The following is a 13,993-nucleotide window of genomic DNA, read 5'->3' on the forward strand; positions in this document are numbered from 1 at the left end:
GCTCCCATAGGGAAGGACACTGGATTTAACAAACTCAAATTTGAAAAGTAATCATATAGGACTGGTTGGAAAAGAGAACTACATACCCAAGATCTAACAATAACAAAAAATAACGACATAGACACAAGTTAAAAGGCATCTAGAATGCCTCCATCACTGGGCACTGAGCATGAAAAAAGGGAGAGGTAGGGTGAAAAAGCTCAGATTTCTGAGACCAGAAAAAGCAGGACTATGCTGTCTTTGAATGCCTGCAGTATACACTTTTCTGTTGTTTTTTTTTTGTAGTACAAAACAGCTGATGTCTACATTATTGCTACAACCTAGTATTCTGCAAAACAGTCAGTACTGATTCTTTGCGGCTTCACTTTTGATCAACTGCATCAATGTTAACACCAGAACATCTTAAAATGCAAACTTCCTCTGCTTTCCCTCCACTTGTAATGGTATCCAGTGTTTAATCCAGCAAGAAACAAATCTCTCTTCAAAACAACAGCCAAAACTAAGCTGGGTCTTGTTTGCATGGAAACTGGCCTTTTCAGGATGTTTGATCATGTATTTTTGATTTGATACATGAGAAAGAACTAGTAGCAAAACACTGAAAACAAAACTCAGAGAGGAAAGTTAATTTATTTGTCTAAAACATCAAACTAAGTTGAGATACCTTAGTTCAGTCAAAGCTTCTTCAATTTCCTCATAAGCCTGGACTTCATAAACAAATGTTCCAAGTCCGTCTATCTACAAAAATAGGATGGACAATTCTTGACTTTCTTCAGATATCAAGTTAATTTACAAGTCCTTGAAGACAGATGAAGAACAGGAAGTGATCCTATATCCTAATACACTCCACCATGTGTACTGGAAAGGAGGAATATGAGCCTTCTTTGGAAAGGTGCATTGGAAGGCTTATTACCATCTCTTGGAGACAGGGTATGCATTTACATCACCATGATTGCCATGGTACAGAATCCTGGACCGATACTTTTATATGGCATGACCTATGATCTGAGAGTTGTAGTCTGCTGTCTCCATTCGCAGAATGTAGGGGATGATGCTATCAATCTGAACATTTCCAATTAGTCCTGCGAAGAAGAGCTCTTCAGTGATGGCAGCACTCATCAGCCTAAGAGCAGGCAATCGGAGGAGAAGTCTAGATAGTCTGGAAAATAAGTTTGGTAAAAAGTGTTACTTAGCAGATCACAGATTTTGGTGTTATTCTCCACGACATTATTAGTAAAAGAAGAGAAAAAATTGACAAGGGACACTACTGGTCAAAATTTGCTATATCTGGTTCATGAAAAGCTTAAATATTCAAATCAGTAGAGAATTAAATTTATGTTTAGTCATGTCTTGAACAGTACAGAAAATGTGAGGAACCCTGTCAATTCCATGTACTATATATCATGTTTGGACTTACGACTAAATGGGGAAATATTCCAAATAGATGCAATTCAAATTGACTGTTACTAACATTTATTTCTGATACTTTAGAAATTAATAATGAGATAAATAATAATCATAATAGGTATAACCACTCACATAATATTTGAAGTGTTCTGAGGGTAATTTCTTAACTTTAAGGAGTTAAGAAGAAAATGTACACATCTATGACATGAAATGTCATATGTACAAATCACATATGCACAAATCAGTATCACCAATGACTTTGAAAAGAGAATCAATCAAGTAAGCATCTAAGTTTACAGACCTGTAAGTATCATCCGGATATGCCTTTGTTACATAGTCTTGGAACTCCATGTAAGCTTTTTCTTGAAATTTCTCAATTTGTACCACATTTTCTAGACCTGGGTGATCTGAAAAAAAGAACTCTCTTCTTTGTTATACCCATTCTACACAAAATGAACTAAAATCCATACAGATTATCCAGCTGCCAACTGTAAAAATTAATGTAATTGAAATAATTACATGTAATTCAAATAATTACATGGTAGCTGCAGCAACTTCAGTTTTAGTAGTAGACACTACTTTACCTCCTTTTATTTCTCAATCGTTACACTTGTATTTTACTTAACTTTCCATAAATGAAATCAGACATTTTAAAAGATTTAAATAAATTCAGTGCTTGCAATGTTTACATTAATCTGGATGATACAACTCTGTTCTCTGTGTAGCAGTAAAAGCATTGTGTTCTCCGTGTAGCAGTGTAACAGCATTGTTTCAACACACTGACATTTTCTGGAATATTGGATACACAAATAACATTTGGGTGGAAAGTGAAGGATAAAATCATGGAGCAGTGGAAGAAGCTGAATAAAAAGCTGCGAACTGTCTCCTAAGATGTGTGAAAAATAGCACAGAATCACAGAAGATGCTGAGTTAGAAGGGACTAATCAGTATCATCTAGTCCAACTTCTGGCCCTGCACAGGACACTCTAAGAATCACATCATGTGCCTGAGAGCATTGTCCAAATGCTTCTTGAACTCAGACAGGCTTGTATGTATCAGATTGTTCTTTTTCAACTATATGGTACAAAAATTTCAAATGTGCTAATCATAATTTTTAGCAGTGATTTGTACACTTGAAATGTAAATCTTGCTAAAATGAAAGACCATCAATCTAACTGCCACGTCAAATTTGGAAATTATTATCCAGTAATTCTGAACTCTCTACACGGTCTGTAATTTTCTTACCCATCTATCTGAGTGTAAAAATTTTACTGTCATAGTAGCATGACAAATCATGCAGATGAAGAGTTAGCACTGACATGCAAAATGCACTGCTTTTAGAGCTATGTCAGGAACACAGCGAGAAGTCAGCTTCTGGAAACAGCAGTTCGAAGACCACTGCTCATACACTTGCAGCCATTTAGAAAGATGTCAAGTCTTCTTGGCACACCCTTCACACTAATTTCTTTGCCCAAGCCTGTCTTGTGACAATCAATCTTGTATTCAGCTGGCTTGGCATAGCTGAATCACCAGGGCCTACTAAAGCAGAGGTTCTTACCTTAGGTCTCTGCTGGATACAGCCCAGCCCCATCCAGTAGCAGAGCAGTAAAATCCCTGCCATTGTAATTTCTGGCCTGCGAGCCATTGCCAGGACATTCCTACTGTTCAAAGGTACTAAACATGACTTTCAGGTATATGAAGACTTTGTTATATGGAGACAGAGGAAGTACTTGAGATTTGTACATTTTTCTTTCACCAAAAAACTTGATTTTGGCTTTATATTAAATCCCAGTTCTGAATGACAAATCTAAGGCCTGCAGGATACTGATATAATACCTGAATGCCTTTCATGAAAAGTTAGCTCTACAACTTTCAAATAAAGAAAATTAATTTTGTAATTTTCAGTCCAGGCGTATGGGTTGCACAGTCTAATTACTCAGTCAATATCTACCATAACCAGAAGACTCTTTCCTGCCTGTTGTAAACTAATCAGCCAGAAGGAAAATGTATTACCTTCACTGTCTAATGTATGTCCATTAATGCTACTGAGAGTACATTATGCAAATACTGTTTAGAAGACAGAAATAATAACATATGTGAATGTTTGTCGTGTTCATTCACCAGTAATGCTATATGCATTGTCTTTGTGGAGAGAGATGATGTTTCTGTAATTTTGCATCTGAGAACTGATGCCCAGATAGTCTTTCATACATTAAAATGCCAACTTCAACCCATTTCATCTGGATGTGCAAAAGCAAAACTTCAGAAAATTAAACTGCAGGTCTCCAGAAAATGTACCCCAGAAAGGAGGCACAGAATGAAAAAGCAATGAATAAATTAATGAAAGGAAAAAAAACCAAACCAGCCAAAAATCCAAACCCAAAACAACAAGAAGCATGAGTGGCAGCGCCAAGAATAAAAAATCTATGAATAAAAATAAAAGTCTCCCCCACAAAAATGTCCCCAAAGCAACATTCAACTGATTACATTAAAAAATTAACCCTCTTCTTCCTACAGTCCTTACACACCTTCCAAGATTCCTCAACAAATAAGGCAGTAACTGTATATAATGAAACAGGCAGAAGTTATATGGCAACAAATAGCATAGATTGAAGTTTTACATTTGGAATAATTACATACCAGGACTGAAGAGGACAATTGCTTTCAAATATGCATATTCATATCCATCTAGACAAAGCTTAACCATGCTGTTACAGAACTCTTGCAATTTGAAGACATGCTCCATTACTAGTCTTCCTCTGTCTGTTGGCAGCTTATCTAAGTCAAGACACACACAAAAAATTCCAAGTTAACACACATACAAAAAATGTGGTCACGCTGGAATGTTAAAGATAAGTATTTAATCAGATTCAAACAATGGGAAAGCTATGCCATCTGTAAATTCCTATAATCTTGACACCAACAATTATGGAGTATAACACTTTTTTCTCCCTCCCCTTCCAATCAGGACTCTACCTGCCACTAATGCTTCCAGTAATCACGCATGGACTAGAGCTTGAAAATATCAGGAGGAGACTACTTGTAAGTAAACAATACAACTGCTGCTGCAGATCTGTGCTCAGCATCTAAGGATCAGGTGCCACATGGCAGGGTAGTGTACAGCTGCATGGGTTATTTTAGTCAAAGACCATGCCATTGCTGGAAAAGGTGCACTATACACCTTCCCTGATTTGCACTGAGGAGAATGTGGTTGGTGCAGAGCTGCTCCCCTTGAGTCAGCAATAGCAAAGCAGCCTGAAAGTCCCATTCTCTCCATCTCCTATCAAACTACAGTCCCTAGAGCCCACAAATTTGGTATCTCTTGGAGATACTGCTGCTGGCATACTGCACAACTGGTTTCTGCAGTCAACCTGAATTCCCAGTTTCAGTGATTGAAATATGTATTTGTAATAAAGATAAAAACATGACTAATTACTACAATACTCTTTTTGATAAACATCCTTTAAATATAACATGGACCAAAGTTTCCAGATTCTGTTTGTATCTGTCTAGAGACAATCACAGATTTGTTAGTGTCTTTAGCTGATCCAGTAGATTTCATTATTTGATCAGTTTGCTTTAAAGTATTGCTATTTATAAGAGGATCTTGTGGATATTTTTAAATTATGAAAACCCCTCAGAAATAATTCTTTAATTACCTTATCATAAAAGATGATGAAAAATCTATAGTCTGGTGGGATGTTTTTCTCCAGTTTACCAATCTGCATTTGCATAGCATCAACAACAATTTTTATACCCCTAACAGCAAACAACTCAAAAAATTAGTTAAATTTGAAAATGCATAGATTTTTGTCTGTGTATCTACCTTATGAATAAAGTGTTATGACTATGAACAGATGAAGACTATACTATTATTGACTGGTTAGCTTTTAGTGCTGACAACCTTGTGAGTGTTCACAAGCACACGAAGCTTAGCTAAAAGACTTCCCTCCTGCTCAGAAACAGAATTAGAGAGGCCAACTGACATGTTTTTCATTTGAATGAAAAATATGCTAAAAGACACAGGACATAGGATTAACAAGGAACAAAGTGTACTTCGTGAAGATCTGTTGAACACTTGCATGTAGACTAAAACCAATATACAGAAGTCAACAAGGCAAGTTATATAAAGGAAGTGGATCACCAAGCTGGCATTCAGCTGCTTTGTGTTGCAGCTGTGAAGAGCTGGTGGACAGGTGGGTCATTCTTTACTTTGTATCCTTCATACAGAGGAATCATGTTCACAGTACACTTGTGTTCTTAATGTTGATGCTGCCCAATATATTCCTAATTTGGGCTGTTGATATTCATAGAACAGCAGAACACTATTAGACATTAAAACACACAATAAAAACAACCCCAGTTACTGCTAATCTATATTAGGCAGACATATATATATATATATAAATAATACGGGTTTTTTTTCATTTGGAGGTAAATATTGGCATAGCTGACTTTGACAAAATTGCTTAAAATTCCATCCTGTGAACTGTGCTTGCTAGTATCATTTTATTCCAATACTAATATGAAATTCTTTTAACAGTAAATTTACATTAACAGCTGGAGGATAAATGAAAAGCTTCTGCACAGCTCAAAACTTACAAAACATCAAGTAATTCCCCAAGTCAGTCATGTGCACAGTATACACCTTACCTTGTTGTAAGCTGCCTTGCAGGTGATTAACAAACGCAGCTAAGATCGTTGCCACATTCATAACTTGTGAGCATTGTGCCAGACCAAGCGTAAAAAGTTCATTCCAGCAGGCTTTTACTAATGATATGCTGTTATCCTGTCTATTAAAAAGCACAATAATTTAATAAAACCAGCCACAGCATTCACACATTTTTTTTAATTTGAAGAACACTTCATAAAGCATTAATCTAATGCAATTATTACAACCAATACCAAAATCAAGCTCTGCAACATTTTTCTCTGCATGGTAGAATTAGAATACCAGGTTTAGACTTTTGTAGAAAAATATATTTTTGTTTAAATGACCTAAAAGGAGATAGATTTCTATCACAGAAGCAAGCCAAAGTTACAGTAAATTCCAACTGTCTCAGTGTACTCCATCATGCTATTTTTCTTAGGATTTAGAACAACATTTATATGAATGGACAAAAAAAGAGTGCACTGTTCCTGTACTGTGGATACAGAACAGACTCACAGGTCTTTTTTTTTTTTTCACTTGAAAACCATCGGGTTGGTGTATTTTTTTAATTTAAGACACATGTGAAATGGAACATGTGGGATCAAGCTTCTGAGCTCCCTAACTGCTATTTTCTGCATCCCTTCAAAGTTCGGAATAAGATTTGAAATACAGACTTCAAAGTATAAATACCAGTCATAAGGATTTCTTTGCTGTAGCTTAAAATTAAATATATCAATTCTTATTCAGCCACTTCCATATTAGCAAACTAACTTTCAGTAATGCCAAGCATCTCTAACTCACAGAGCTTAAGAAGAGCTCAGAACCTTAGAAAGCAAATCCTACCAGAGAGGAGTCAAATTCAGGTACCACATTTCACAGTTTTAGCCAATGAATATAAATAGTGGAAATTTAAAAGAAGTAGAAGATCTACCAAAGAAGAAAAGCATATTAAAGCTAGATTTCAACTACAAAAATACAGTGGAATGGATTTTTACAAGAATATTGATGTAATCTTCAAGAACATTTCTGATGACTTACTGCAATACTAAGATGCCAAAAGACAGGTGAACACAGACTTGTCCTTAACTGGATTACAGAGAGCTTACTGAGAGCAATATTTTTTACTATGAAGTTCTTGTAATGGTAGACATGATACTGTACATGCAGCTTCTGCACATATTTGTCACATCTTCATTTATCTCCTTTAACATAATACAAGGGACTATGCTGAGCACCACTGAAAATAGGGTGTACTGGCTACTCATCTGATATGTGTGTGTAGATACACATACCATCTAGAGCATCTTTATGGCTGACCAAATTTAGACCAGAACCAGTTCTTAAGTTTGCTTGAACAGTCTCACAAAACTAAGAGGCTGTAACCAGCTTGATGAACGTTTCAGTAGGAAACTCTTGCATACACAGATGTCTGTGCAGGAAGATGAACCAATCATTAACTGGCATTATTAACTACATCATTAGGCCAAAGGCAACTATCTTGCTGTGACTAGAGGAGAATATTGCCTGAGGAGGAAGCAACCTAGGTACAACTATCCATCTTCCTTACAAAATCATTACTCATCCTGCTCCATGAAGTTCTCTTCAGTTTGAAAGTGAAATGAGTCACCCTTCTGCAAGTCAAAATTATAGGATAAAATGTGCTCAAACTAAAAACGCTGCATTAATTTCGAATAAATCTCCACTTGAAAATAGTTTGCATTTTAAGCACTTCAAAGGAAAACTGTGAATTTATGTCATTTATATACTGTTGCCCATGATCTTGACTGGGTCTATAAATGCTATCACAGGTGAATATTAACACTCTTAAGGCAGCTTACTCCTTCATATTTTTTCAAGCAGAAAAATATACTGTGAAGTAACAGATAAAAAACGGTAAAAAGAGCATGTGCAGATTTTTCTTGTTAAATCTTTTTGCAGACAGAGGTCTTCTGTAAAACATTTTATTTTTAAGAAGCAATTCTCATTTGTTATTAGAATACTAATTTGTACTAATCTGCAATGTCTCTCTGTGACAAAAATCTTTTAAAAACTTAGAATGACATAATGCACTATGCTTATTTGCTATACATTTTGAAATTCTGCAGGGCAACAATTTCAACCAAAATAAAACATATCTACCTATTTTTTTACCCTTACTATTCTTTAACTTTACAGAATATTCCTTTCTCCATCTCCAAAACAAAGGCTTAATTACACACAATACAGTGTCTTTTCCTTAAAAAGTGCAGAATCATTTGGCTTAAGCATCTGAGTAAACATGAATGGTAATCACAATTCATGCTGCTTTTGACAGCTTTCCTGGAAAAGGGGAAAACCCCTCCCTCATTTTTAAAAGGAATTCTCTTTGCTGCCACAGTCACAGACCATTCTGATATTGAATTAAAGAGAAACACAACAGATGAGAAGAAACTAACATGATTTTTTCTCCATTTGTGTCAGAGCTGATACAGTATTTTTATTTGTTTGATGTATCTTCATAAAATTACTTCTGAAAACAACACAAATCAGTTTTCCCCATGCAGTTTCGAGATTTTTTTTTTAATACGATCAGCCATGGACTACAAAATTGAGCTTAAGAATTTTAAGTGATACACTGAATTCTGATGGAGAAGCAGGATCTTACATAAACTATAAAAAGAATAGTAGGAATTATCTTTTGGCTACAGGAACCATTTATTTTTGGCAAATCTCCTGAAATTAGACAACTTCATTCTGAATGTTTGCTGAATCTAGCTAACCATTTTCTTCAAGTAGGTTATTAAAAGCAAAATTATTACTTGTAATTCACCTTATAAGGATAAATATATTTGGGGATTTAGACAGGAGCTTCTTTTTGGTGATTGCCTGACAAGCATCAGGATGTAGCATAGGACTGTAGCTATTAAAAAGCTGATGAGAATTCCTACTTTCTCAAAATATATTTAAGAAGTAGTAGTGTGCGAGCATTCGATGGTTTTAAATCTACTCCTTTTTCCTTCAAAACCCAACCAAAGTCCTGAATTGCACTCAAATTTGGCATAGTTTTGATTCAGAAAATTTACCTTACTGATTAAGATTTATAACACCTTTAATCAGTACTTTTATATTTTAAAAAGTCCCAGAAAAAGACAGCAAAAACCAAAAATTCGAAAGCACATATTCACAGCGCAAATGAATGGAGTAACTGAACACTTACCCTAAAGCTTGGAAAGATGGAATGGAACGTGCCCAGTGCATGGACAGGAAAAGCAACCTGGAGGCAGACTCACAGATATAGTGAACGTTGAGATAATCAGGCATGGGAGAAGGCATGGTGAGCTGCAAAAAAATAGGGGAAAAAAAAAGAAAAAAGTGCAAGGCAGTTATTTTACTTTCTTCATAATATGTTTAGGAAAGAATCAGTCTTTTGATTTTCTTGAAAGTGAAAAAATAAAATTGTGTTTTAAATAAACATGGTATAATCCTGACACAAAACTAAATTAATGCCTTTTTCATTATTAGCCACACCATTACACGCTGTATGTGATATAACTACAAAGCAACCAAAAGGACAGAAAGTTTGATTCATAGATAACAATTCATGTTTGGGACAACGGAAGATGGGAAATCTCGAAACTCAACTTCTGAGACATTCTCAAAGAGTAAGAGAGAAGAATCACTGTTACTGGAATCAAGTTCCTTACATTAGAGGAGTTACAACTCCTGGAGAGAATGTGTGTGTGTGTGTGTGAATTCTATTTCACAAAATATCTCTTTTTTTTACTTTTATTAAAATATTACAAATAATTACATGAGAAATCTTCTGGTGTTTGAGTAAAATACCTAATACACAGCTGCTCCCAAGTCGAGAAAATATAAGCACTATGCATCAGAAAGGACCCTTCTTAATGTTTGTAAGTAAAATCAGTGATGTTATCTGCATATGTGAAGAAAGAGATTTGACCCAAAAGAGCTTAGAACTTGTAGTTTTGTTTTCAGAAATAATTTTTTTTTTATATAATGGTCTAGCTAATGCAATTTTAAAAATGAAACCAAACTTGCATTAGAGTGATCAAAACAGATGCTGGTAAGAGGGGTGAAGTTTAACCAAATGCCTGTTACTGGGTAAGTTTTTAGATGAGAAAGCTTTTTGACCTGTCCATGAAAAATAAGATGACAAAAAACTGGATAGAAGGAATTTCTGCAGGCTTGTAAAATGAGAAATAAATCCAAAAAATGCATAGCTAACTAACAAAGAAAATTAAACAAATTTAAGTCATTTAATACCATACTAAAATAGGGTATCTACACACAGAAGAAACTGACAAATACAGTCAAAAGTCTCAAAATCCAACTGCAGGTTGCATCAATCCACCCGTTAACAAGTGAGAATGTGGATGCTGACTCTGCTTCATGCAAATGCTTTGTCTATTTTTAAGGTAAGAAACTAAAAAGTAAAAGCTAAATGACTGCAGCGCATGGTACTTTTTCCCAAATAAAGAGCTAACCAGTGAACAAAAGCAGTTCATTCATCGGAAATAAATGCCAATAGCTGAACAAATATTCCTCTAAGAAATTAAAAATAAAAATTAATCAGATCCCTATTGTACTCTACTATGTCAAAATAGTTATAAACAGCCAAAAGTAAGAAAGCTTTCAGTACCCTGAATGCTACATGAGCATCACTGAGTAGTGGCCCCTCTATTTCAACGATGTTCATGCTTGTTTCTCCACCAAGCAGCTGTGCACTGGCGTCAATACTTTCAGAGTTCTGGCATGCTGCACTCTCTCCTGGATTTAATGCTTTTGCAAGAGTATCGAATGCCCTGTAGGATCACAAACAAACAAAAAGAAGTAAAATTTCATTTTAGAGACCGTTTCAGTTTAATAGGAACCTGCACAAGTCTGAACCTGTATGTAGAAGTCTGTTTCAAAGAGTGAGATTTGGAAAATAGAAGTCAGTAGCATGCTTTTCCTGACATTCCACCAAACTCTGAAACAAAAATTAGCAGCAGATCCTGTTTACACTAGTTGCCAACAAATTCACAGTTTTGACATATTGGTTGTGCTGCTAAATCACAGTTTGCTTTTCAAGATCTCTTCAGTGATGCTCACTGAGAGTGCTGGCATGAGCATTTTAAGGACATGATCATCAGACTGCTCTTACAGTCAGTTCATGCATACATTGTACAGGCTTTTAATACTATGAAGCACAAACAGAGTAAGATTTTTTTTTGTTAAGCAATGAATTGTAGTTAGGTTTTTCAACTTAATTTGAAAAGACTGCTTCAAAATATGTAAGAGAATACATTCCCATGCTTCAATACAATCCTTAGTACCCTCTGCTTGTAGCAGTGACTCCTGCCTTTCACAAGCACAAAATGCTAGATGGATACACAGACTTGATCACTGCCTACAGACAGATGACATTTCCCGAGAACAGCATCATTTCTATGCAGTGTTGCATGAAAAACTTATGCAGTGAGGTCTGAAAACCTTACAAAAGCTGATTATCAGCTCGTATGTAGAACTCATTCTCAACTTATAGATCTGTTTATTTCCAGAGTCTAAATCTGGAAATAAATACTCCATCTAGAAATAATACTCCAGACTTTGGCCTTTGATATAATGCCAAAGTCCGGAGTAGAACTTGGCCACCACCTTCTCTACCCCCACGTTCTCTAGATATCTGAATTCACTAACATGCTAAAAAAATGGAGCTGTTTGACATAACCACTCACAACCAAATGAAACATCATAATGAAAGAGCTGCTGACACTGCCTCAAGACTTGAGATGGTAAATGAACTACTTTTTGGTCCTCACTAGCCCGTGTACCTTGATGTGTACACATGAGGGTGACTGGGGCATACATGTGTGGGCTATACAAATATATACCCAGGCCATTTTCTGTCTCTGGTACATGCAAAATTGGCACAAAGGGAATGCATTCATGGCTCAGCTCTAGAAACTATATTATGGACTCCTGCTAGAACATCTGAGTTTCAGGTCTTCCACAGTTCACTCTTGAACACAGTAAACACAGCAGTTCAGTGACAGCTGCTTTTTAGGAAACAACATGACCTCTGCAGTGCTCATCATATACCAAGGAAAGAAATTTACGAGAGGAACAAGACTTCCCCTTTCCCCAAAATGCAAATGTCATATGCATTTGTCACTGTCCCATATTGATTTTAGGATAGGCTGAAAAGTCCTTTTTAAATAGTGTGGGCATGTACACTTGTTAACCATGTCTGCCCATGACACTTTCTTCCCAACTCATTCTTCAATGTTGCTTTCAAAGAAATCTTCTCCCTCCTATCTCAAAAACTGCCAGTAGTAAGCCAGCAAAAGTCAGTAGCAGCTTCGCTTCCTCATGGCTCAGCAATGTGAGTCCTTTCTCTACATGAAGCCTCAGTATGAGCAATGACTGCAAGGTAAAACACCAAGGAAAAGAGACTCTAGAACAGAGCTTGCCTGGGAGCTATGAAAATCTGGCCCACAAAGTGAGAAAACAAGGCACAATCAACATTAAAATACATGGTATTGATATCCTTTGCTATGAACAATTTTGGTTCTCTTTCTGTCAGGCTCAGTCACTAACAGATATATAGGACTGCAGATAAATTACAAAGAAAGAACATCATGAAGCATTAGAGAACAAGGCATATAAAATTACAATATAAAAGCAGTGGAGTGCTTGCAGCAAGAGTTTTACTCTAAGTTTATGTGAGCAGAAGTGAAATCGTAACTACTGTAGCTGCAAGCAATGAATATAATAAAATACATGAAAAGCATAGATAGATAAAATGTTCTCTCTGAAGTCCCTTAAACTTTTTCTTCAATAAACATCTGTGCCCATGCTGGCACAGGGCCTGACAAGGAAATCAATGATTTAGAGAAAAGTTTTAGTCTCTCCTTGAGTAACAACTTCCCTTTTACAGCAATGTCGAGCTTGAACCTTCCCCCTGTAAAACTATTAGGTAACCTACTTGGAAAGAGTATGCCAAATCAGAGCATTTTCAAGCTCTCTGGCTGAGAGAACCTGATGTCTTGACATAGACAGACTTTTAAAACTGAACAGAAACTCTGAAGTTGGCAAAAATAAGCATCTGAAAGTGGCAGCAAATGAAAGATTACTACATCTCTTTGAACAGCCATAGTATTGAACGATGTCTATCAGCACATACAACAACACTACTTACATGGCACATTCTTATATTCTTTACCTAGGAGGACACAGCAAAGGCTAAAACCAACCTCTCTAAAAAGTCAGATTGACTTTCTAAGCAGTATATAAAGGAGGAGCAGAAAAAAAAATGTAATCTCCTTGCAATTATACAAAGCAGAAGATACCACAGGCGAAATCCAGTATTTCAGCCACAATATGTGACCACGTTTTTTTCCTTAATGGATTTACTCCACACACACTTTCAAAACAGCACATAAAAAGTAGATGGTGTGTAAAAGAGTATTGCTGGGACAGCAGTCAGAAGCTTGCATGAGATAACCAAGAACATGATTGTGATTGATGGAATAACTGAGTACATACTACACAGAACATCTTACACATATGCTCACCACAATGGCTCAATTAAAACCAGTGCAAGACAAAAGTTTGTAAGATATTCAGTGAATGTATTCATATTGACAGTGAGAATTCTGTAACTTCTCCGGTGTAAAAGGAAAATGCCTTCCAAGCTTTTAAGGTGGCTAATAGTTACAGGCATTTGACTATGACACAGATGAGATCTCTTAAGAACAAGTTTTGCAGGATGATGCAAAGTACTAAGGCTATAGTACAAGACCTAAAATACCTTAGTATGGCCAACCAAAAGGTAAGAAAATCAGCTCTAACATTTATACTGAAATTAATTTCAAGTACAAACAACTAAAAGAATTTATTTCTCTACTGGAACTTCCTTTTGATTTCACTTGGAAGAATCTTATGAGGTTTATC

The 13,993-nt window shown here is 35.9% G+C and overlaps 1 protein-coding gene across 16 annotated transcripts in view; it reads right to left on the minus strand.

Moving 5' to 3' along the window:
• Positions 1–608: 608 nt before the first annotated feature.
• Positions 609–13,993, minus strand: part of NR2C1 (nuclear receptor subfamily 2 group C member 1) — a 45,895-nt gene continuing 32,510 nt past the window's right edge. For all 16 annotated transcript variants that reach the window (XM_085046724.1, XM_085046741.1, XM_085046721.1 and 13 more), the window contains 6 exons: positions 10,698–10,860; positions 9,252–9,373; positions 6,058–6,197; positions 4,045–4,182; positions 1,706–1,811; positions 609–1,156 (listed from right to left, as the gene is read on the minus strand). In XM_085046724.1, coding sequence (XP_084902850.1) covers positions 982–1,156; positions 1,706–1,811; positions 4,045–4,182; positions 6,058–6,197; positions 9,252–9,373; positions 10,698–10,860 — 844 coding nt within the window. In that variant the 3' untranslated portion in view covers positions 609–981. The remainder of the gene's footprint in view (positions 1,157–1,705; positions 1,812–4,044; positions 4,183–6,057; positions 6,198–9,251; positions 9,374–10,697; positions 10,861–13,993) is intronic.

This window comes from Lichenostomus cassidix, chromosome 1Aa, assembly GCF_008360975.1.
Source record: "Lichenostomus cassidix isolate B80296 chromosome 1Aa, HeHo_3.0, whole genome shotgun sequence".
NCBI classification, from domain to species: Eukaryota; Metazoa; Chordata; class Aves; order Passeriformes; family Meliphagidae; genus Lichenostomus; species Lichenostomus cassidix.